The sequence below is a fragment of the Engraulis encrasicolus genome, chromosome 14 (genome assembly GCF_034702125.1).
Source record: "Engraulis encrasicolus isolate BLACKSEA-1 chromosome 14, IST_EnEncr_1.0, whole genome shotgun sequence".
NCBI lineage: Eukaryota > Metazoa > Chordata > Actinopteri > Clupeiformes > Engraulidae > Engraulis > Engraulis encrasicolus.
Genome location: NC_085870.1, coordinates 30,758,278 through 30,780,777, shown reverse-complemented (window position 1 = coordinate 30,780,777; position 22,500 = coordinate 30,758,278). Strand labels below are relative to the sequence as shown.

The 22,500-nt window shown below is 44.9% G+C and overlaps 1 protein-coding gene across 1 annotated transcript in view; it reads left to right on the top strand.

The window, feature by feature from the left end:
* The window catches only part of LOC134462389 (cadherin-22-like), a 107,975-nt gene that overhangs the window by 49,048 nt on the left and 36,427 nt on the right, over nucleotides 1-22,500 (top strand). Inside the window, exons 8-9 of the mRNA XM_063215395.1 lie at nucleotides 5,922-6,043; nucleotides 20,754-20,871. Coding sequence (XP_063071465.1) covers nucleotides 5,922-6,043; nucleotides 20,754-20,871 — 240 coding nt within the window. The remainder of the gene's footprint in view (nucleotides 1-5,921; nucleotides 6,044-20,753; nucleotides 20,872-22,500) is intronic.

Sequence of the window (22,500 nt, the reverse complement as noted above, 5' to 3'; positions counted from 1 at the left end):
ACGGTAGTAAGTGTAATGCAGTGTTGTATGGTTCCGTGGAAATTTCCTCGGCAATCCCCAAAGTGCTGCGTGCAGACGGAGGGAGAGCGCGAGACTAACTGTAGGGGAGACTGACAGGGAGACTGTCAGGGAGGAGAGAAAGAGAGAGACAGGCAGACAGGGCTTTGGGAAGAGCAGCCCGCTGACAGCCCCTGCTCAGACGCAGCCGAGTCCTATCTGGCTGGACCAGAGACAGAATGACATATAATTTCAGAGTCCCTGTGATAGTGACTACGATACCATGGCCCTAGTCTGTTTTTACAGACAGGTTAAAGATGGGAACTGGGGGAAGGGTAGGGGGTCGGGAATAGCACTAATAGCAATGGGGAGGGGGCTTTTTTTTTGGGGGGGGGGGGGAGTTAAAGTGTTGTGGAGAATGGAGGAGACTGGTGGGATGAGGGCTTCAGGTCTTTATCTGGGTCAAAAGTAAAGAGCACAACTTGCGATAAACAGGCCAGGTTGTGTTGTTCTGCGTTTTTTTCTTTAATGAACTTGTTGAAACAGTGTGATGTAAGGGAGCCGTGTTTTTAATTTGATGCGTAATGGAAGCATATTGGCTCATTCATTTAGGATGGGAGACGTGATGTCAAGAAATTTAATTAACCACAGTCGAGACCAATTACAAAAAAAGCACAATAGTTAAAAGCGAGCAATGGAATGATAAGGGGGATAGAGGAGGGAAATGACTCAATTTTCAGGCTTCCTTCCAAGTCTAAGGGAGTGTAACTAATTAAGTAATGTCATATAATCTGGGAGGAAAAAAACGTTGCGTTGCATTAGCATTAGCTTTGACATTTTAAGAACTACATGACCGACCCTGCTTAACCACCTCAGGGATTCCAACTCAAATTCTTATTCTGTTTCCGAGTACTCGTCATCCAAACCTCAAGAGCCTCTCCTGAGAGGTCCTCTCATAGGTGCAATGTCCTGCATGTTTCAGTATTCTGTTCACACAAAGCTCTGCTGGGTAATTGTTTTTAATTGATTAGAGTTGTCAAAATGTAAAAAAACAAAACAACAACAAAACAACTGCAGAGTGAACCTGAGGTGCGTTTCTCGACAGTGTCGTTGCTAACTAAGTTGGCAACTTACGTGGTTGTAATGCAATTTCACATTGGCAACTTACAAAGTTGCTAATTGGTTAGCAACAGCACTATCGAGAAACGGGGTCCTGCATAATTGCACCCATGTTGTTAAGTATGAGGAGAACAACAGCATTGGCTGACACTGTGTCTTTCTAGCACCTTTTGCCAACGCCAACAGAGGATGGCGATCCATTAGAACGCTTCAGTGAAATGCCTTTTGGCTGCTGTGGCCGCCGGGTTTTGCGCCGCGGAAGCCAACATTTATACAGTGAAAAGGCACCGAGCGAGTAAATGTGCCCGTGCCTGTAATAGCAGCTTCTGGGCACATGACCGGGCCCCCCCCTCAGCCGACACATGAGCAAGGGTAGCTGTGAAAATGACACGGTGGCACACAAAATAAAACCTTTCGCCAGGCGTCCCTGGGTGCACAAAGGCAGTGTTAAAGCCACCCGCCATGACGACATGGTACCAGGCCTTGAATGAAACAGCTGATTAATGTAACATAATGTCTCGGTATGAAGCCAAATCAAACATGAGGCCTCTTTTTCCCAGAGCCAGTGTGCTATTATGACTTGGCTTTGAACTTGACATTTCCTGAAACACCTCTCACATCCACGTACACTCAGTCTGTGTGTCTTGAAATTGTAGTACATCCCCGTGTCTGTTGTGATTTGATTTGACTTGATCTGGTCTCTCCGTCTCTCTGTCTCTCTGTCTCTGTGTCTCTGTGTCTCTCTGTCTCTCTCTCTCTCTCTCTCTCTCTCTCTCTCTCTCTCTCTCTCTCTCTCTCTCTCTCTCTCTCTCTCTCTCTCTCTCTCTCTCTCTCTCCATGTTGGCCTCTGTACATGGAAGGGCCACTGACTCTGCTGTTGTGAAAGCGTTAGTGACATGAGGAGAATCATGGGTAAATCTGACTAGGAGACTTCATTTCTGCTCTGCCTAAACATGATTACATAACCCCCTGAGGCGCTCGCGATTCACACAGACGTTTGGCGTGTTCAGTATTGTGTCTCTCGTCATACCGGCCGCACACATGCACCTCCTCCCTCCCTCCCGCTTTGTTTATCAGTTTATCACCACGTCTCCACAGCCCGTGCCGCAGATAGAGCTACACCAACAACGAAAAAAAATATATATAAATAAAAATACGATATAAAATACATTGTCACAGCTGTAATGTGCCGCGAAGATATGTGGCCCTGCAACATCTGGTGAGCACACGACAGATGCTCTACTTCCCAGTAATCGGGTTAATCCCTTGTCTTAATATCAAGGACAGTAACATCTAAGATAAATTTAGCCCCAGATCAACTTTCCTTGGGAGTGAGTTATCTGCTTTTCCCCTTCAGGCCACAGTGTTCTGTGCCCCCCCCCCCCCCATTCTGTGATTGATATCGAAATCGATTTGCTGCCCGTCTGCTGGTGGTTTTTCCTCCTCCTGTAGAGATCCACTCATAGGATAATCAGTGGATGAAGTGCTGAGAAATAGAAACATTTGCCGTTGAATTAAATGTATTGCTTAAAATGGATATGTTGAATACGCTTCCTTTGTCATCCTTCCTCACTGCTCTATGTCCTCCAATCATTTTTATCTCCTGTTTCCTATTAACTGAACCAGGGGATTGGAATGGATGGAGGATAGAGGGAAGGAAGAGTCAAAAAATGAAGAAATGATAAGCACCCCTTTTTGTCTGAGTTGATGCAGTTATTGGTGTGCAGTGTACCCGTAGAACGTAATATGCAACATCAGATAGCATCACCTATTATTTTCCTATACAATACATCATCATTGTCCCAAAAGTTTATCGGCAAATGAATTCAAACATTCAGTTTTCATAATTACGGTCATTCTTATTCACCACAAAGAGTGTAAAGATTAATCTCCATTACAAATAAAAATAGAAAATATTTCATAACATGCGCTTAGCGAGTCGCCTGATGCCAATTAAAACATATCTGCCATAATTAAATATCCAGAAATGAAAATGAATTGGCAGGATAAGTTGGCTCTCCGGCGAGGTCCGTAATTACTCTGGGTGGACCTAATTTGGAGTGGGGGCTTAGATTGCTTAATGCACCCAACCCCCCACCCCCCTCCACCCCCCCCCCCCCCCCCCCCCTCCACCCCCCTTTTCACATATGCCTCCCAGAGAACTTCTCAGGACGAATGTGTGCCTCAAATCTGGCCTTTTAAATATCAGCATTACCATGATCAAATAAAATTGCATGCTATTATTACTTGATTGAATTTATATTTACATTACAAAGCGTAATCCCAGTGGTGTACTCAAGTCATTAAAATTAGCATGCACATATTATATTATATGAAAGCTTGATTTGAAAATGGAATGCTGAAATTAATTCATTCAACAGCATTTGGCAGTCATGCAAATGTCCTGGTAGCGTACATACTGTAAAGCTGTAAAAATATGTCTTGAAATATTGCGTTCCACTGACTGAGCAGTTATAGTGCCACATAGGTGTGCGTGTTGTCCATATGGACTATGGAAATTTCACTCTTTGGCCAGGAAGACCTATTGGTTTCCATAACAGTCTGATCTGCATTCCAATCAGTTGTCATTGCCTTCACTGTTTTGAGTCCTGTTATTCCATAGACTATAGTAGCAAAATACTGTCATGCCAGTTGAAACGTTCATTGTTCAGGTCATTTGGCATGTTTATGACACGCTTACGTTGACTTTGTGACTGAAGGATCAAGGATCAAGTTCATGAACTGACATACAGTACCCAATTATGTGTTTTGTACACTGCTGTTCACCGTACAAAGAGAAATTATGTGAATAACCATGGCATAGATAAACATATACAGTATGTGTAGCTAATACTGTGTACATTAAATCAATGGTTGAAAAAAATGCCACATGATAACACAAGCCTTATGTTAAGTTAGATTAGTCGTGATAAAATCCCCGGATTGAGGACTGGCAATAAAAACTGGAATATTAATTTGTCAAGTTTACTACAGAAATCTGTGTTGATTTGGAAATGTCTGTCTTGAAATGAAGCAGCAGTTCAGCCTATAACAGATGCTGATTGCTTTTAAATGCCACTTATTTTCCTACTTGTTGATGGTAATGCACATCAACAGGTGATTCCTATAGGGATCTTGCAGATCAATTAGAAAGTACAAGCTGTTCTGGTGGTTGTTCTGTTTCGCTTGATCCATTGCATTGATCGACTGTAACAGCAGAGTGATTCACTTTAAAGTCACTTCTCCTGACTCACAGATAAAGATTTACATTTTTTTTTAAGTCTTTCAGTTGAAGAAGTATTACTCGACACATGCCATTGTCATTACAAATCCCAGGCCTCGCCCAAGGTTGTCAAATGATTTTGTGATTACCTGAATGGAGTGGCTGAATTGATTGTGGAGAACATGTGTTCGTGACAAATAACTCATATTTTAGATAGGAACAACCTGCTTGGCAAATTCATGAAAAAAACGTTTTGCAAAAGGTCCCCATATTAGTCAAGCAGATTGTCTGAAGTAGTGTTTCTCAACTGGGGCTCTACAGCCCACCAGGGGCCTTTATGGAGCCCTAAGGGACATTGACAAGGGCACATGTCAGGGGGCTGCTCAGTTGCCAATGGGGGGACATTAGTCTATTTTATCTTTAAATACTAAGGCCAGGGGTCATTGACAGGTTTATGATGATGTCAAGGGGGCGTTGGAAGGCTTATAGTAAGGTGAAGGGGCGTTTGTTCAAAAAATCTTGAGAACGTCCAACTTTGAACTCTTCATACTGTAGGACTGTATAGTACTGCACAATTCACATTTTCAGTACATGTAAGTTCCCGTTATTTTTTATCTTATTCTCTACTGTACAGTACAGCGATTTTTAAAAATTCTTCCAGATGTTTCCTTTCAGTTCAGACTAATAACTAGAGATGCACAGGATCCAAGATCCGGTTCCGGATCCGGACCAGGCGCGATGCGATTCAAGCGACAGAGTGCAGCAGCAAGCGATATGAGCGATTGAGGAGACTAGAGTATGTCCGTACAGGCAGAAGGCAAAGCATTCAAGCATTCCCATTGGCTGTGGTCACTGACCTCTATACAGTCATTGGCTGTCGCGGCTTATCGCCGAACCGTGTCATAGAAAGTTGAAAGGATTTCAACTTCAAACTGTCACGCTCGTCGCGCAAATCGCTCTAGTCTCCAGAATCGCTTTTGTCGCGTGACTCAATACAAAGTCAATTACTTCCGTCGCTTGCCTCGCTCTTGTCGCGGTAGGTGTATTTCTGCGGTAATAGGGTTTTTCACAGGATCCGGATCCGGCAGGATCTTAAGCAGTGGATCCGGTATCTGGCAGTTACCTAAAAATCAAGATCTGGTGCATCTCTAGCCTAGGTTTTTCAGTCAGTCTTTCACAACCCCAATTGCTGCATGGAGTGAAAGAACTTTGGAAGCGCCCAGTGCAGGCAGTGTGGCAGTAAGCCAATGAGTCTGAAAAAGTGGTTTGAGCCAATGTAATAAAAAGGGCCCACGTGTACGAGTAGGCTATGTGTTTCAACCCTTTCGTAGGATCCGGTATCCGGTTCCGGATCCAGCAGAATCTTAAGCAGTGGATCCGGTATCCGTCAGGATCCTAAAAATCAGGATCCGGTGCATCTCTACTAATAACACTGCTTGTGTTGCACAGTTATGGTATTCATATTCCCACATTTGCAGCAAACCATCTGCATGCTTAGATCCTTCTAAGGAGACCTTCCTCAGGGCAAAGTTTAATCGTGAGTGTGATGCAGTGTGTTCACAGTATTCATTCTCTCTTCCAGACAACCCTGCTCGAGCTAACCAGTCTGCTGTGAGCATTCGGATCCTGGATGTCAACGACAATCCTCCAGAGCTGGCAACCCCCTTTGAGGCCTCCATCTGTGAAGATGCCAAACCTGACCAGGTAGGCGAACCATGTGTGTGTGTGTGTGTGTGTGTGTGTGTGTGTGTGTGTGTGTGTGTGTGTGTGTGTGTGTGTGTGTGCGTGTGTGTGGGCGGTTGGGTGTGTAATGTTGGGTAAAGGACCTCTGACTGGAAGGTCATATAGGTTTGAATGAACTGAAGATATGGTGGTACCATGCCTATTGCCCATACACGGTGGCCCTTAGGCTCCATCGTTATGGCTGCCCCATGTGTATGGTCCTACACGTGGCTGCAACCGTGGTTCCTCACTGTTCAACCTCTGATTGTTGGAAAGCACTGTCGGTCAAAAAATTAGCTCACGTGGTTGGCTTCCAGTATCTTGCCCCTCCTCACAACATCAATGTTTGTAAACAAAAAAACCTATGTATACAATACGTTAATGAAAAGTACAGGTAGCAGCCACCCTTTAATAGCAATAGGTTTAAAAGCAATAGGTTCTGGCCCTGGCCTAGCGGTGGGGCACTAGGTTGCTACAGCGGCGACCCGGGTTCGTTTCTTGCCTAGGTCATTTGCCGATCCTTCCCCGTCTCTCTCTCCCCGCTCATTTCCTGTCCCTCTGTAACTGTCATGTCACAGTAAAAAGGCATAACCCCCCCCCCCCCCCCAAAAAAAAAAAAAAAACCAACAAAAAAGCAAAAACAAAGCAATAGGTTCTATCAGGTCCAAAAACTCAATTACAGTATGTATTCTGCACAACGGAACCATTTACCCTCTTACCTAGAGCTTATCTAGAGGATACTTTCATAGAACTGATTGAATTCAGTTGGTTCCTGGATAGCCAAGTCCCTCTCCTCTCTGCCACTGCTGCAAAGCGGTGCTGTAAAGTGGGATTGGAGAACCTACCATACTGCTCAAAGGCAATGCAGAACAATCAGTTTGTGTCAGTTTTAGTACAAAGCCAATTGCTTTCCTTTCTTGTCAGAATTGTTTCATTATTTTCTTTGGCCCCCAGCTTGAACTCTTTTCAATTGAAAAAAATGATCTGTCTGACATTTTCTTCCAAAGGCAATTTATAAACTCGTTTTTTTCCCCACACAGTAGCAGGCATTGCTGTAGGATTCATGTTTTGGTTCACTGGCTAATGCTTTGTTGTACGGCCCTAAATAAATGCATTCTGTGAATACAGAGACATTTTGTGCAATGAACGAGTGGATGAGCAAGAAAATGTGCAATATGTCAGCTGTTCTGAAGTGACACAGTCAATTGTGATAATTCATGGAACAGTGCTGTCAAATCATGGCTTTTCAAGTGCCATGAAGATAGATCTGGTCTCTCTGAGCACACATAGTATGTGGCACTCATATGCTCATTGTCCATTTTCTATGAAAGCCCAATAGCTCACCAAAGGACGTATTGTCCCTTTTATCTGTTTCTATGGGCTAGAAGATGTTTTTATGGTGTCTAGGTGCTTCCTTCAGATTTGAGAGCGACGTCCCAGCCAGCAAGGATTTGGAGTGTGAAGAGGAGAGGCGATGAGCGCTGAGTGATTATGCCGTTTCATTTACTTCCATCTCCAGTCAAGAGCGCTCGGCGTATTTTGCAACCAAGCATGATATGCAAAAACAAAATGAAAAGATTCAACTCCTCGCCAGGGCTACACTCCCACACGGAGCGCTCTAATGAAGTTGAGGCCTCTTCTGAATCCCAATACATTTAACGGCTCGCCATGCAAGCACACCTCCTCTTCCTCCTCCTCCTCCTCCTCCTCCTCCTCCTCCTCCTCCTCCTCCTCCTCATCTTACTCCTCCTCTCCTCTTACTCCTCCTCTCCTCTTACTCCTTCTCCTCCTCTTCACCTCCTCCTTGTACTCCTCCTTTCCCTTCTCCTAATTCTCCTCCTCCTCCTCCTTCTCCTCTTCTTCCTATTACTCTTCCTCCTCCTCCTTTTTCCAGTCCTCCTCTGCCTTCTCTTTCTCTTACTCCTCCTCCTCCTCCTCCTTCTCCCTCTCCACCTTTTCTCTTTCTTCTCCTCTTCCCCTTCCTCCTCTTCCTATTCCTCCTCAGCCACATCCCCCTCCTTCCTCCTCCTCCTCTTTATCTTCTTCTTTTTCTCCCTGTCCTCTCTTCCTCCTCTTTCTCATCTGCCCTCTCGTTCTCTTCCTCCACCTCTTCCTCTTCTTCTCTCTATTCTCCTCCCTTTCCTGTCTGTCTCTGCCCCCCCCCCTATGAACCCTCTCCCCATAATCACCACTACAGGCTGCCATTAAATAGAAATCCTCCCCCTCTCCATCCACCCTCCAATTGGCTCTTGGCATCGCCAGTGTATGAGGGATGGAAATCAAGAAAACATTGGAGCACTCCATGTACAGAATGCATAGGACCATTTCCCTTATTTAAGGTAGAGCACTCTTTCTTATTTGCAGTTTCCACTGACCTAGGTTAAGTGGAGGAAAAATGAGGAGAAAAAAAATGTTCTGGCCCTACATTGTTAAGGTTTGAACCTCCCCTTAATGCCGACTGAAAAGATGTTGGGATTGGGAAAGGTGTTGACATACATTTCATGTCAACACAAAACATGTTTGTTTTCTTTTGTATTGAACAAAATAGCAAGAAAATTCTCACCTATTTTTCTTCAACGTTCTCTTCAAAAGCATCATTTTTATGTGGAGTGAAGATTGAACACCCAAGAAGTGGATCAAGGACTGGCTGCTTTGTCATTTATTCACCAGAGTTTTGAGCACTCCCGTGACCTTGGTGGAGTTTGTGTTGTCTATAGTAGAAATACAAAGAAAATAAAAAATGTGTCATCCGTATGACAGTGCCGTTCACAAACAACATATTTCTGATTGCCGATTCTGATTCTGAATGTTCTATATGTGCTTGAAAGTCGCAATTGCCACTATAAAGCTACAACAAAGCTAACAAGATTGCTTACTTTTACATCATTTTGAAAAATACGGCAACATTATGACTCATACAGTATTTATTGAACAGCCTTTATAGTGTCTGCTAAATATTCCGTATTTGCTGTTAAGCTATGACATCCCAAAACAGCCATCACATAGCTTACAAAATATTGCTTCACTGCACACGAGCATTCACAAAGACAGGCATCCTCTTTAAAGCAAGAAAAGATAAAGGTGTATATGTGGGGTGTGTGTGTGTGTGTGTGTGTGTGTGTGTGTGTGTGTGTGTGTGTGTGTGTGTGTGTGTGTGTGTGTGTGTGTGTGTGTGTGTGTGTGTGTGTGTGTGTGTGTGTGTGTGTGTGTGTGTGTGTGTGTGTGTGTGTGTGTGTGTGTGTGTGTGTGGGGGGGGCGGGGTGTCCTGTCCATTAGTGTATTTAAAGTGAATAATGAAAAAAGGCCTTCCTTTGTAGCCTAAAGGGCATAGCATCCTGCAATATACTGATAGGTTAATTTAATACATCGCCCTTCATTAATGCGGGGCAGTATTTTGTTCTTTCCTAGCTCGCCTGGCTCGTATTACACTAGGTAAGTATAATGGCCTCATGATGGGCCACTGGCTCTGGCCCATGCATTGTGGAGGTGTTAGCCCGGTCGGTCCCTGAAGCCCACTATTTGTACACTGAATTGGATGAAGGCAACCAAGGAAAGAAAGGGAGAGAGAGAGAGAGACAGACAGAGATATAGACAGACAGGCAGACAGACAGAGAGAGGAAGAGAAAGAGAAAGGGAGAGGAAGAGAAAGAGAAAGAGAAAGGGAGAGACAGACAGACAGACAGAAAAGCACAGAGAGAAAGAGAAAGGGATAGAGAAATAGAAAGGAAGAGAGAGGCAGCAGAGAGAGAGGAGAGAGAGATAGACGAAGGTTGTTAGGGAGGTTGTGGTGGTGTTGAAAGCCAGTGAGCATACATTTTTCTATTCTCAGGTACATAATTAATCAAGGTGGTAATGTGAGTAGAAAACAGACTCCTGAGGAAAGAAAAAAAATGTAATTACCTCCATCCCTCCTACACCTGGTGTTCAGGCTGCATAGCCTATACTGTAGTGGCCATCTCTGGCTTGGCTCATATACAGCATGGTGCTAGCACTGGAGCCAAGAGAGGGTATTATGGGAACTGTGTATTTGTGTGTGTGTGTGTGTGTGTGTGTGTGTGTGTGTGTGTGTGTGTGTGTGTGTGTGTGTGTGTGTGTGTGTGTGTGTGTGTGTGTGTGTGTGTGTGTGTGTGTGTGTGTGTGTGTGTGTGCTTTATGTTGCGTTTCTGTGGGATGATTGTTATCTTGTCAGATATAAAAAGGAGTTGGTTGGGAGTTATTTCCTGAAAATAAAGGGGGGTCAGGGAACTCCTGTGTCCTTCAGCAAAGTACAGTCCATTGAATTTCAAATGCCTCTGAATGGGGTTTTTGAAAACTAACAATGTCCTGGAAATGAAAAAAAACCAGGGCGTCTGTTTGGAAAGTTTGTTAAGAACTTTTAACAAGAAGACCTTGCCAAACATCCTTGCACCTTCTTAATGGCGCTGTTGACACAGTGCATGAGTTTCTTTTTCATACACGTCGTCTTGTGCCGCTGGTCTGTCGACCTTCGCGAGGCGCACTGGGGCACATTTCTAATCAGTGGGGTGTGGAGTCATTTAAGACGGCGGCTACACAAGGCGGCGTCCGCGGTATAAGCCCAATTAGACAGCTCTAAGTCATTTCGGCTTGGCACTGTGCACGCTGTAGCGTTAGCGGGCGCTCATCCCCTCAATGTGCACCGCCTCACAGCTCAGGTCTGATGACGGGACAGTGAAATCAGATTAGCCAAAGCCTTTAAATGCATGGAGTTTGATCCCATTTGAAGGATGACAACACAGCATATTTGTTTGTGTTTAAAGGAGGAACAAATCTGGGGAATAAGGAGGGAAGTGGGGGGGTGGAAGTAGGGGGTATGGCTGGGGACACAAATAAAGGACTTAAGCGACACCGGATAAGCTGCTTTTCATCTGGGACACACTTCCTCAGACGGGGGTGCAAACGTGGCAAACGGAGAAATGAGGAGCCAAGAAAGGAAGACAGACAGACAAAAAGAAAGAGAATAAGTAAGAAAAGAGGAAAAAAACAGGCAGAAAGAGAGAAGCACAATAAGACAAACAACAGGAAGGGCTAACAGGAGAAAGAAAGAAAGAAAGGAAGAAAGAAAGAAAGAAAGAAAGAAAGAAAGAAAGAAAGAAAGAAAGAAAGAAAGAAAGAGAAAGAAAAGCAAAAGGAAAGGAAAAAAGGAAAAGAGTGCAAAATGCAAAAAAATTTGAATGATCTCAACCAAACGCTCAGAAATAGAGAGAAAGAGAGGGAGGGAGAAAAAAGTCTTTTGCATTCCGAGTGTCTGATTCCGGCGGTGCCCTTCCTTTGGGTGAGGTCAGAGATAAAGAGACTGATGGCTTGTCCTCTCGCGATCTCATGGTGACGGGCACAAAGCGTGGCACAGGCGGGGGTCCTCCCTCAATCAAGGGCCTTTTTTTGGGGGAGGGCAGTCAGAATTAATGGCATTATTAGTCACCCTTTAGTGATCCGCACGCCTCCTCTTCACAATCAGCCAAAGGCCACTGGCAAGATAAAGGGGAAAAAGGAAAAAAGGGAGGAAAGAAAGTGGCACAATGCTTGTATCACGTAGGATTTTCTGACCTGTGTATTCATGTGATGCTTTCAGTCAGTGCCATTCAAAGCCCACGTCAGCCTGACGCACATACAGGCTGTTACATGCTCTCTCTCTCTCTCTCTCTCTCTCTCTCTCTCTCTCTCTCTCTCTCTCTCTCTCTCAAACTCTCATTTTCTTTCTCTTTTCTCCCCCTCTTGCCCATGTCACTCTCACCCTGCCATTTTTCTCCCTCTCTGAAGTTCTCATTCACTCTCTCTTCTCTCTGGCCTGTCCTTGTGCCTCTCATTCCCCTTACATTCTCTCTCTCCCTCCCTCTCTCTGTCTCTCTCCCTATCTCTCTCTCTCTCTCTCTCTCTCTCTCTCTCTCTCTCTCTCTCTCTCTCTCTCTCTCTCTCTCTCTCTCTCTCTCTCTCTCTCTCTCATCCCCTTTATCCCCATCTCTCCCCGTCCCAGCCTTGCTCTTGTCCTTCACCAGCCTGGGTGTGATTGACGGACGAAACATCTTTGACAGTGCAGCACTCCTGTCTGTCTGGCTGCCTGCGTCCCTGGTGGTATTTTGGATATTTGTCTGATTAAATACAAAACGACAGATATCATACACTACCCATGTGCGCGGGAGCGAGAAAAGAAGAGGCCCGGGCGGGCGGAAGAGGCAAAATACTAAGAATGTCCCGGGGACAAGTAGGCCTGTCAACTTGACAGAAGATATCAAACGGGCGCTGCATGGGCCTGCGTGACAGATCGCAAGGGTTCTAGTCCTCCCTTGGGACAGGCACGGGCGGATGAGTAATGCTAAGCCGCCGCAGAGGCCTGCGGTGCACTTGCAAATGCACTCCGCATCCTCAACGCTCTGGTACTATGATACATACACATGCAATGTACATGCAGGAGGACAGGCAGATAGATAGACACACACACACAGGCAAACACACGCACACAGGCACATGCACATGCACGCACGCACGCACGCACGCACGCACGCACGCGCACATTCTCACACACACACACACCAGGGCTTGACATTAACTTTTTCACCCACCGGCCTCTGTGGCTAGTGGTTTTCCCGAGTCACTGGTCATTCAGGTATGCCACTAGCCACCAATTTTATATAGTTAAATAAATAAATAAATAAATATCATGATAGTGTACGTCTAACCTCAGAAGATGAGGTGCTAAAGCAAGATGAGTGTATAGCTTTCTACATGGAGGTATATCAAGCAAATAGAAATTGAGTTACTGAGCTTTTTCGTGAACTTAAATGCAAACAATTGATACAGAAGGGGCGTATGTCACACCAAGGACTAAGCTGCCAGCCAAATTGGCTAGTGACAATGAAAGCATTATTAGCCACTGCCAAGTTTTACCAGCATTTGGACGGTTGGCTTGTGCCAGTGTCAAGCACTGGCACACACACACACACACACACTAGGGTGACCAGCTGTCCGGACTTCGGCCGGACAACCCCGCCCCTTAACTTTCTATCCTAGCGTCCTCGCGCCGCACCCATTGCTTCGACTTGCCGAATCCCCGCCTCCGTGGAGAAAACAGTGAAGTTGGCATTCTAAACTGTAGGCAGAAATCAGGGAACAGCGCTGCCATCTTACCTCAGACTAACTCAGCTGCCAACAACAGTTTTACTTGTAAAACAATATTTTTTGGGGAATGATTTTCGCATTTCATTACCTCACTCCAATAAAGGAGTCATCAGTACCACTAACTTAATATTGTATCAGAGATGGCAGGTTACGATAGACAAATCCTTCCGTTGTTGTCCATGTAGGCTATTTCATAATCTTTTCAAAATGTATTTTGGATAGTCATGCAGTAGGCCTAATAGCCAACAATTAATTTGATTTACTTTACTCAAAGTTGGTCAGAAGTGTGTTTATCAGCGGTGTTTTAAGGGAGGCAAACCGCTTCTGTCAACCTTTTTTTTCATGCAGACGCTGGATAACCAACAACACGAGCTCAAAATACAGACAGCGCCCGTGCAGAAAGACGTTTCTTTGCCCTGTTTGTAAAGTTGTGAGAGCCCTCGTATCGTTGTAAGGACATTTAGCGGGCAAACTTAGTTGCACTATGCGTTGCCACCAGTGCATGAAAAAAAAGGAAACAGACAGTAGACAATAATAGGCCTATTTAACTTTCATACAGTCAGTTAATGAACTTCATATAGGGCTATTGCACGGACATTTCCCCGACATAAGGAGACAGCAATACAGTTAATTCGCTGTGCGATGTCTGGGGTTACATCTGGAGTAACATGGCGGCCGCAGATATTGGAAACGCGACCGACTGTCAAGGTCTAGTTTGCGTCAATGACGTTGCCTCGCATCTCGAGGCCATAAGCAAAAGGCTAGGAGGAAAGGAAAGACAAAGAGAGGGACACACGGACGTCGTGAACAGGTCGTAAAAACGGGCCGATGGCCACCCTAGCGCACACACACACACGCACACGCACACGCACACACACACACCACAACGCTAGAGCAATAAGGTGAAGGGAGAGAAACTCCTCGACAGACTGACACACCCACTCTACAGGCACACACGTATGCATGCACAAACATACACACTTGCCGACATGCCGACCCACAGGCACTCATGCGCACACAGACATATACTGTATGCATGCAGAAACATACTGTATAGAAAGGCATACATACACACACACACACAGAGACACACACAGGCAAACACAAGCAAACAGGCACATGCACGCACGCACGCACACACACACACACACACACACACACACACACACACACACACACACACACACACACACACACACACACACACACACACACACGCACGCACGCACGTCATATCTGAGTTAAAACAGTTCTCATAATAAATCCCTGTCTGATTATTGTGAGCAATATCGCTCATCCCCCAGATACATAAATCCATTGCTTATATCAAATACAGATCAAATTGCCTGTTTTGCTGTATGGAATCACACTTGTACTGCACACCTTTAGTGGAAAGCTGTAAAGCCACACGCTTGTTTTTTTCAGGGGGGTTTTTTCACCCTTAAGTTTGGTCCCACAGTACAGTTCAGGGGTGCATTTCTTGAAACAATAGTTGTTAACTATGTTAGCTACTTTGTTGTTTGCAATGCAATTTCCCATTGGCAACTTCCCAAGTTGCTAACAGGTTAGCAACTACGCTTTCGTGAAACAAACCCCAGAGCAGTAATCCTTCTTATTCCATGAATGTGACTGGGCAGAGTGTAGAGCACTCAACACACCAGAGCACTGCAGAGAATGTGACGAGGCCACACACACACACAGGCACACACAGGCACACACACACACGCACACGCACACGCACACACACACACACACACGCACGCACACACACACACACACACAGCCGGCGAGGCCCTTTGGTCTAGAAAGAGCCTCCAGGACATGGGATAGGCTTCCTCTCCCGCTTTCCAGGCACCTCTGAAGCTCACAGGTCAGCGAGGAGAGCATCCAGATAGCTATTTAATTAGGTGATTGTGCTTGAGGGAGTTGCATTGTTAGTCAATAAACTCCCACACAGTTACTGTACACGCACACACACATGCACGCACGCACACACAAAAAGCAGTCTCTGTTTCTTTCTCTTGCTCGCTCTATCCTCCTTACTCTCTCTTTCTCTCTCTCTCTCTCTCTCTCGCTCTTTATCTGTGTATATATTTCTCTCTTTCCTTTTCTCTGTCTTTTTTTCCTTTGTTTCTTCCTTTCTCTTTCTTCCACACTACCCTACGCAGACTGGAATCTATAGGGATTGCAGACAATGCAGAAGATCTCCCATCACCCCTTTCTGTTGTCCTTGACACGGCGTGTTGTTATTTTTCAAAATTCTTCTTGAACAATGAACATTCATTTGTCTAAATAATGAAATATATTGGTCTCTTTCTAAGCTTTGCCGCTATTGTTTTCAGTTTTTTTTTCTCATCATTCTTTTCTTTATTTATTACATTATGTTGTCTGCCAACCTAACCATACGGGAGACTGTTAGTTCAAAGTGTCACAACAGGGGGAAACAATGCCAACGTTGTTTGCAGAGAGTACTCATGTCATTGTTTACTGGCTGGATTAAATGAATGCGCCGAGGCGGGCGAATGGGGGGTGCCGGGCGGGGATGAGGTGGGGTGGTGGTGATGGGATGGGGTGGGGTGTTGTGGGGTGGGGTGGGGGGATGAGATAGGGAATACGCTCCGCAGGTGTCTGGCATCACTATGCCCCCTGTCTGGTTGTTTGCGCTCTGAGCAGAGATGAAATGTGAAACAAAGATAAAGAGAGAGAGAGAGAGAGAAGAGAGAGAGAGAGAGAGAGAGAGAGAGAGAGAGAGAGAGAGAGAGAGAGAAAGAGAGAGAGAGAGAGAGAGAGAGAGAGAGAGAGAGAGAGAGAGAAGAGAATCAAAAAGTCTAAATCTTGTGCTGAACTTTTAAATACATTTGCTGTTTTACAGGAAAGACAAGAGTGAGAATTTGCTCTTGGTCCCCACGCAATCTGTCTCTGACAGACTGCCACCTGAGAATTGATCTTTAAATTGGCTCAGAATGCTTTGCTGAGAGGAATAATTTGAGGATAGCGGCGGCCTGTCTGTAGACACAGGCAATTGCACTGCGTTAACATTCATGACACCATATCAAAAAATGAAACACTCTGCCTACTTGGTGCAAGCAATCAAAGCAACAGGATACCTCATGTCTTTTCTTAGGATATGAAGCAAAAAGAAAGGAGAGAATGAAGAAAAGATGCCATCTCCATTAGTTCTGCCTTTTGTCGCAAGTGGGAAGAGATTGAAATTAGGTTAGAGCAATGACGGCGCACGCCTGACATATTTTACACTGGAATGTCAAACAGCACTTGCTGAAACCCAGCATACACTCTTACATTATTTAAGCAAAATATTACCCACATGTACACCCACTTGTGGAAGTCTACGTGTCAGTTTCTGACCCATTTTTTATTTCTATTTTTTTGTATTTCTTCTACCGCCCCTGCCATCCATCAATCTCTCTGACATCGGCTGTGTCAGACTGACAAAAGACTGCTCATCTGCAAGGTGACTAGCTGGGAGATCCACTGACAGATCGACTGACGTTCGCGGCCTGCTGAATGTAATATACTCCTCAGCCCACCGCCAAAGCAGATATTGCAGATGATAGAGGATTATTAGAGTCTGGCGTTATAGTGTAAGATGTGAATATGTGCTTTAGTGATTGTTTGACTGACTTGTAAAAGCTGGGATGAAAACGTTAACTGTGCGAGCTGAGAACGAATGTGGAGAGTGGTTGAGAGCTCCCGGTAGATAAGAAAAGAACACTCATTCCAGTTCTGAACGTCTGGCCGTGTCTCTGTAAACCACTGAAGAATGGGAGATAGAAAGAATGAGGCGAGAGAGAGATAGAGAGAGAGAGAGAGAGAGAGACAGAGCAAGAGCGAGGGAGGGGTAAAGATGGGACAAAGAAAGCGACAGTTCAGGAAATAACAGGTTTGAACTGCTTTTTGCTGTTCAAACAAAACACTCTGAGGTTTGAGAAAGTAGTGAAGACAAAATATATTAAAGTCCCCTTGTAAACTGGCTGACTGCTGGCTGATATATTCCCAGGGGGACCTACCCACCGGGGCCTCTCCGTATGCCCAGTCAGGGAAATCACGTCCTCAATGATGCTACCCGCACTTTGCCTCTCTCAAAGCAGCCACGGCTTTAATCATTGTGAAATGTGCTTGCCACTGTGAGCGGTCTACTGCGTCTTCTGTTGTGTGAAAGCTCCCTTGGACACTAACACTGGGGGGAAACACATATATAGACCTTTTGTGGGGTTGTTTGGTGGGTGCTTGCAGTGCATTGTGCACTATATGTGAATGTGTATGCATATTGTCTGTGTATTCAGGTTTCTCTCTGCTCTGCTCTATAGCCTACCCATCTCACCTCTTCTGTGGCACTGTGTGTGTGTGTGTGTGTGTGTGTGTGTGTGTGTGTGTGTGTGTGTGTGTGTGTGTGTGTGTGTGTGTGTGTGTGTGTGTGTGTGTGTGTGTGTGTGTGTGTGTGTGTGTGTGTGTGTGTGTGTGTGTGTGTGAGCGTGCATGCGTGTGTGTGTGTGTGTGTGTGTGTGTGTGTGTGTGTGCATGTGTTGTTCACTCCCAGACACAACAGACTGGTCGATCTCGCTGCAAACATACCTCTGTCAAGTCCCACTGGTGTTCAGTAACTCATAAAGTGTTTTACCCAACACGCCAGACATCATTTGCATATCACACGGAAAAAAAAAATAGTCTGACTCTTTGAAGTAGCCTGTGTCTTTGACCTATTCATGGAGAAATCATACTGCACAAGAAACTGAAAATCATCCTCTAACATCTGCCATTGAAAGATGTGAATGTAAATGTATACTCTTTGTGCTTGTCTTTGGCAGTTTAGGCCATGTGCATTGGCTGGTCGCCAGTGGACTAAGTCAAAGAAGAGCCAGACAGCTTTTCTTTGTCATTTTGTTATAATTGGTAAAACTTTAAGTACAAAAACATTTATTTCCCGAGGTTAGGCCTAGGGTTTGCTTTGGTCGTCTGGCACAGTTAGATATTACAGCTATCTAAATCTAATTTAAAATCTCATATAAAGCTTATTTTTTGTCATTTCAGCTGTTGTTGTTGCGGAGCTCTTCATACAAATACAGCAACCTCTCAACAAATCAGCAAAACTGTATAGACACACACATAAACCGTTACATTGTTAACACACCCATCACATTACTAACACAGATCGCAGCAACTAGATATAGACAGTACAAATAAAAAAAAACACTCTTTTTTGAGTGTGTGTGTGTGTGTGTGTGTGTGTGTGTGTGTGTGTGTGTGTGTGTGTGTGTGTGTGTGTGTGTGTGTGTGTGTGTGTGTGTGTGTGTGTGTGTGTGAGAGAGAGAGTGTAAGTGTAAGTGTAGGCTAAAGCTAGATTTATGCTTCAGACGCATAGCCTCTGCGTCCGTCCGTTTTCTGTCTGTGCGAGTCCACGCCCCCCTCTCAGAGGCTCTGCGCCCGTCGTCGAGCGTCTCGAAAAAATTCTAACTATCCGTCGGACGGACGCGGAGTACGCAGACAAAACGGCACTATGATTGGTCGTCTCGCTACTTCCTTGTTCTGTTCTTGTGGCAGCACAATGCCAGTAGTTTGAGAGAGCAGAGCTGAATTCTGTTATGCCTTGTGTGTAAATGTGTGTAAATACACGAAGCTACAAGCTAAATAACAAACAATGCATCAGTTGAACACTCGTGGCACAATGCCTGCAGTTTTACTACCGTTCCTCCACCGAATGTAAACACACATCGGCAGAATCAACTGTCTTTACACGCTTGCATTTTCTGCCCGTGAAAACAGACTGGGTATGTCAAATAATGATACCAGTGCATTGCCTTTGCAATTTGTGTGAAAATACCTAGCTAACAGGGATAGAAAGCAACATTGCTTAATAATGACCGCAGTGCTTACAATGTAGTGAAAGTAATCGCGCAATTTCGAATGTGGCTCGCGACGAGACCTCGGACCTCGCAGAACTCGCAGATGCATGAATACAATGTTGGTTCGTGGCCACTCCCACGCGAGTTTTGACGAGCGCAGTTGCAGAAGTCTAATCTGACCTTAAGTGTCATTGTGTAAGTGTGTGTCTAGTTACTGTATGGTGTGTGTGTGTGTGTGTGTGTGTGTGTGTGTGTGTGTGTGTGTGTGTGTGTGTGTGTGTGTGTGTGTGTGTGTGTGTGTGTGTGTGTGTGTGTGTGTGTGTGTGTAAGTGTGTGTGTAAGTGTAGGCTAAGTGTCATTGTGTAAGTGTATGTCTAGTTACTGTATGGTAAGTGTGTGTGAGGGGGAAGAGGCATTTGCATGTCCATGTGACTGCTCTCCACCCACTTGGAAATGATGAAAAAAAGAGAAAGATGAGTGTGGGGAAATGTCTTTGGCTGCCTAATTTTCCAATTTGGATTTTCCTCCGACTCCCCGACGAGCGAAATAAATTCTCTCTGTGAGCCTATTGACAACCATATAATGAGAAAAGAGCAATAAGCGAAAGTTGGATTTTTGAAGATGATTGCCTGAAGTGCTCTCTCTCTTTCTCTCCCTCCCCCTTCCCCCCTCCTCTCTCTCTCTCCCCCCTCTCTCCCTCCTCCCTCTCTCTCTCTCTCCCCTCTCTTCTCATCTCTCTCTCTCTCTCTCTCTCTCCCTCTCTCTCTCTCCCTAGCCCTCTGAGCTCCCGTTTTATAAGCACACCCATCTGTTGTTTTACATGATCAGCTAATTTAATAAGCGTGACATGGAGCAGAAGCCCCGGTTGAAAATGGGACCCATGCTCACCCTCTTAGATCCCCACGTGCGTGTGTGCGAACGAGAGACTGTGCTGCGTTGATTTATAGCCAAGAATTTAAATTCATCAGTGAGACGAGAGGGGGCCTTCTCAGGCACTGGCAGTTACAGAAGGACACCATGAGCACATAATGAGCATGTTGCCATTTTCCTCAATGACTTTGTTCCTTAATCATTCTTTTCTTGTCGGCTGTCCCTCGTTTTTTCCCTCTTCATTTCTTTTCCGGTGTCTTCATTTCTTGTCTGGTCTTTTCTGGTTCCTCTTTTTTCCCTCTCTTCATTTCTTTTCTGGTCCCCTCCTTTTTCATGTTCCTACTCTATTCTTTCATCTCCTCCTCTACTCTATTCTCTCTTCACATTTTCTCTCCTCTCCTCTCCTCTCCTCTCCTCTCCTCTCCTCTCCTCTCCTCTCTTCTCCTTTCCTTTCCTTTCCTTTCCTTTCCTTTCCTTTCCTTTCCTTTCCTTTCCTTTCCTTTCCTTTCCCTTCCTTTCCTTTCCTTTCCTTTCCTTTCCTTTCCTTTCCTTTCCTTTCCTTTCCTTTCCTTCACCTCCTTTTGGGAACCCATGTTCAAGTGGTTAAGGAGTTAGTCTTTCAATCTGGGGGTTGTAGGTTCGAATCCCACCTGTCCTCTCTCTATACCTCCATCCATAGCTGAAGTGCTCTTGCGGAAGGCACTTAACCCCACATTGCTCCAGGGACTGTAACCAATACCCTGAAAAATAATAACTGTAAGTCACTTTGGATAAAAGCATCAGCTAAGTGTAATGTAATGTAATGTATGTACGGCTGTTTTTTGTAGATCATTCACACCATCAGCGTGGTCGATAAGGATGAGCCGCAATCTGGCCATCGCTTCTACTTCACCCTGGCACCAGAGGCCTCCAGCAACCGCTACTTCACCCTCATGGATACCAAAGGTAAGACCGCTACATAAAGTCTACATAAAAGTCTTTAAAGGGCAATTCCGGCCAGTTTGGATTCATATCCCATCTTGGGTGGACCCAGGGAAAAGGATGAAAGGGGAAACCGCGAGAAATTTTCATGCGTGCTGCGCAAAGTTGTTCAATTGCGCTGTTTTCGGTTAAACCCTGGCCCGTCGGGCAGGTATTTGACCTGTTTTAAAGCTCCTAGCGTGCATTAAAACCCTTTTGAACGCTTTGGCCGTGGTGTGTGGGTCCATACAAGTCGATCTAGTGGTTCACAGTTCCATTAGGTAGCACAGGTACGATACAACAGGAGTTTTCAAAAGTGGCGCACCTACCTCTTTCAGCTTCCGCCTTCCAACTACGTCCGCAAAATGGTTCACCAAAGTGATACTTCATAGTAATCCATTTTATTTTTGTCCACCAAAGACGAGCCACAAGAAACATATTCACACGTTTCCATGTCCTGTGTTGTTATTGTCTCGCAGATTCACTTCTCTGTCACTGAACGCAGTTTAGTGACGTCACGGTGTCACATGACTCCTGGAAGGAATAATTGTTTATCTGTAACAAATATTCTGGTTCGAAAAAGATAACCATGGCCACCAAACTCTTCAATTGAACCACCCCAACGAAGGATCCATCTCAAAATATCAAACAGTATATTACGACAGCGCCTCTCTCTCTCTCGCTTCTGTATAATAACTGGATGAGCGAATGTGCGTTCCTTCCAGGAGTCATGTGACACCGTGACGTCACTAAACTGCGTTCAGTGACAGAGAAGTGAATCTGCGAGACAATAACAACACAGGACATGGAAACGTGTGAATATGTTTCTTGTGGCTCGTCTTTGGTGGACAAAAATAAAATGGATTACTATGAAGTATCACTTTGGCGAACCATTTTGCGGACGTAGTTGGAAGGCGGAAGCTGAAAGAGGTAGGTGCGCCACTTTTGAAAACTCCTGTTGTATCGTACCTGTGCTACCTAATGGAACTGTGAACCACTAGATCGACTTGTATGGACCCACACACCACGGCCAAAGCGTTCAAAAGGGTTTTAATGCACGCTAGGAGCTTTAAAGCAGGTCAAATACGTGCCCGACGCGCCAGGGTTTAACCGAAAACAGCGCAATTGAACAACTTTGCGCAGCATGCATGAACATTTCTCACGGTTTCCCCTTTCATCCTTTTCCCTGGGTCCACCCAAGATGGGATATGAATCCAAACTGGCCGGAATTGCCCTTTAAGAACTGCTACAACTGAAACCACTCTTAGACTGGCACACCTTAAACTCTTAAGACTGCTACAAGTCAAATACAAGTACATCTCAAATTCCTTTTATTACTGGTGCAACTCAGATAATACAGTACTCAGATAATACAACTAAAAAGTGTACCAGTATTAAAGCCTGGGTAAAATATAATCTAAATGCAAGGGAAAGTCAAATTTTTTTAGCCCCCCACTTTTCTTCGACCACGATTCTCTGTACGCTAGCCGTGAGAGTAATGGCGAAATGTGATACAGCTAGCAGCTTGATTGAATAAGTTGAATGGTAGCCCAGAAGACACAAGATAACATTTCTGGACCGTAATCAAATATTACACATAACTATCTATATATA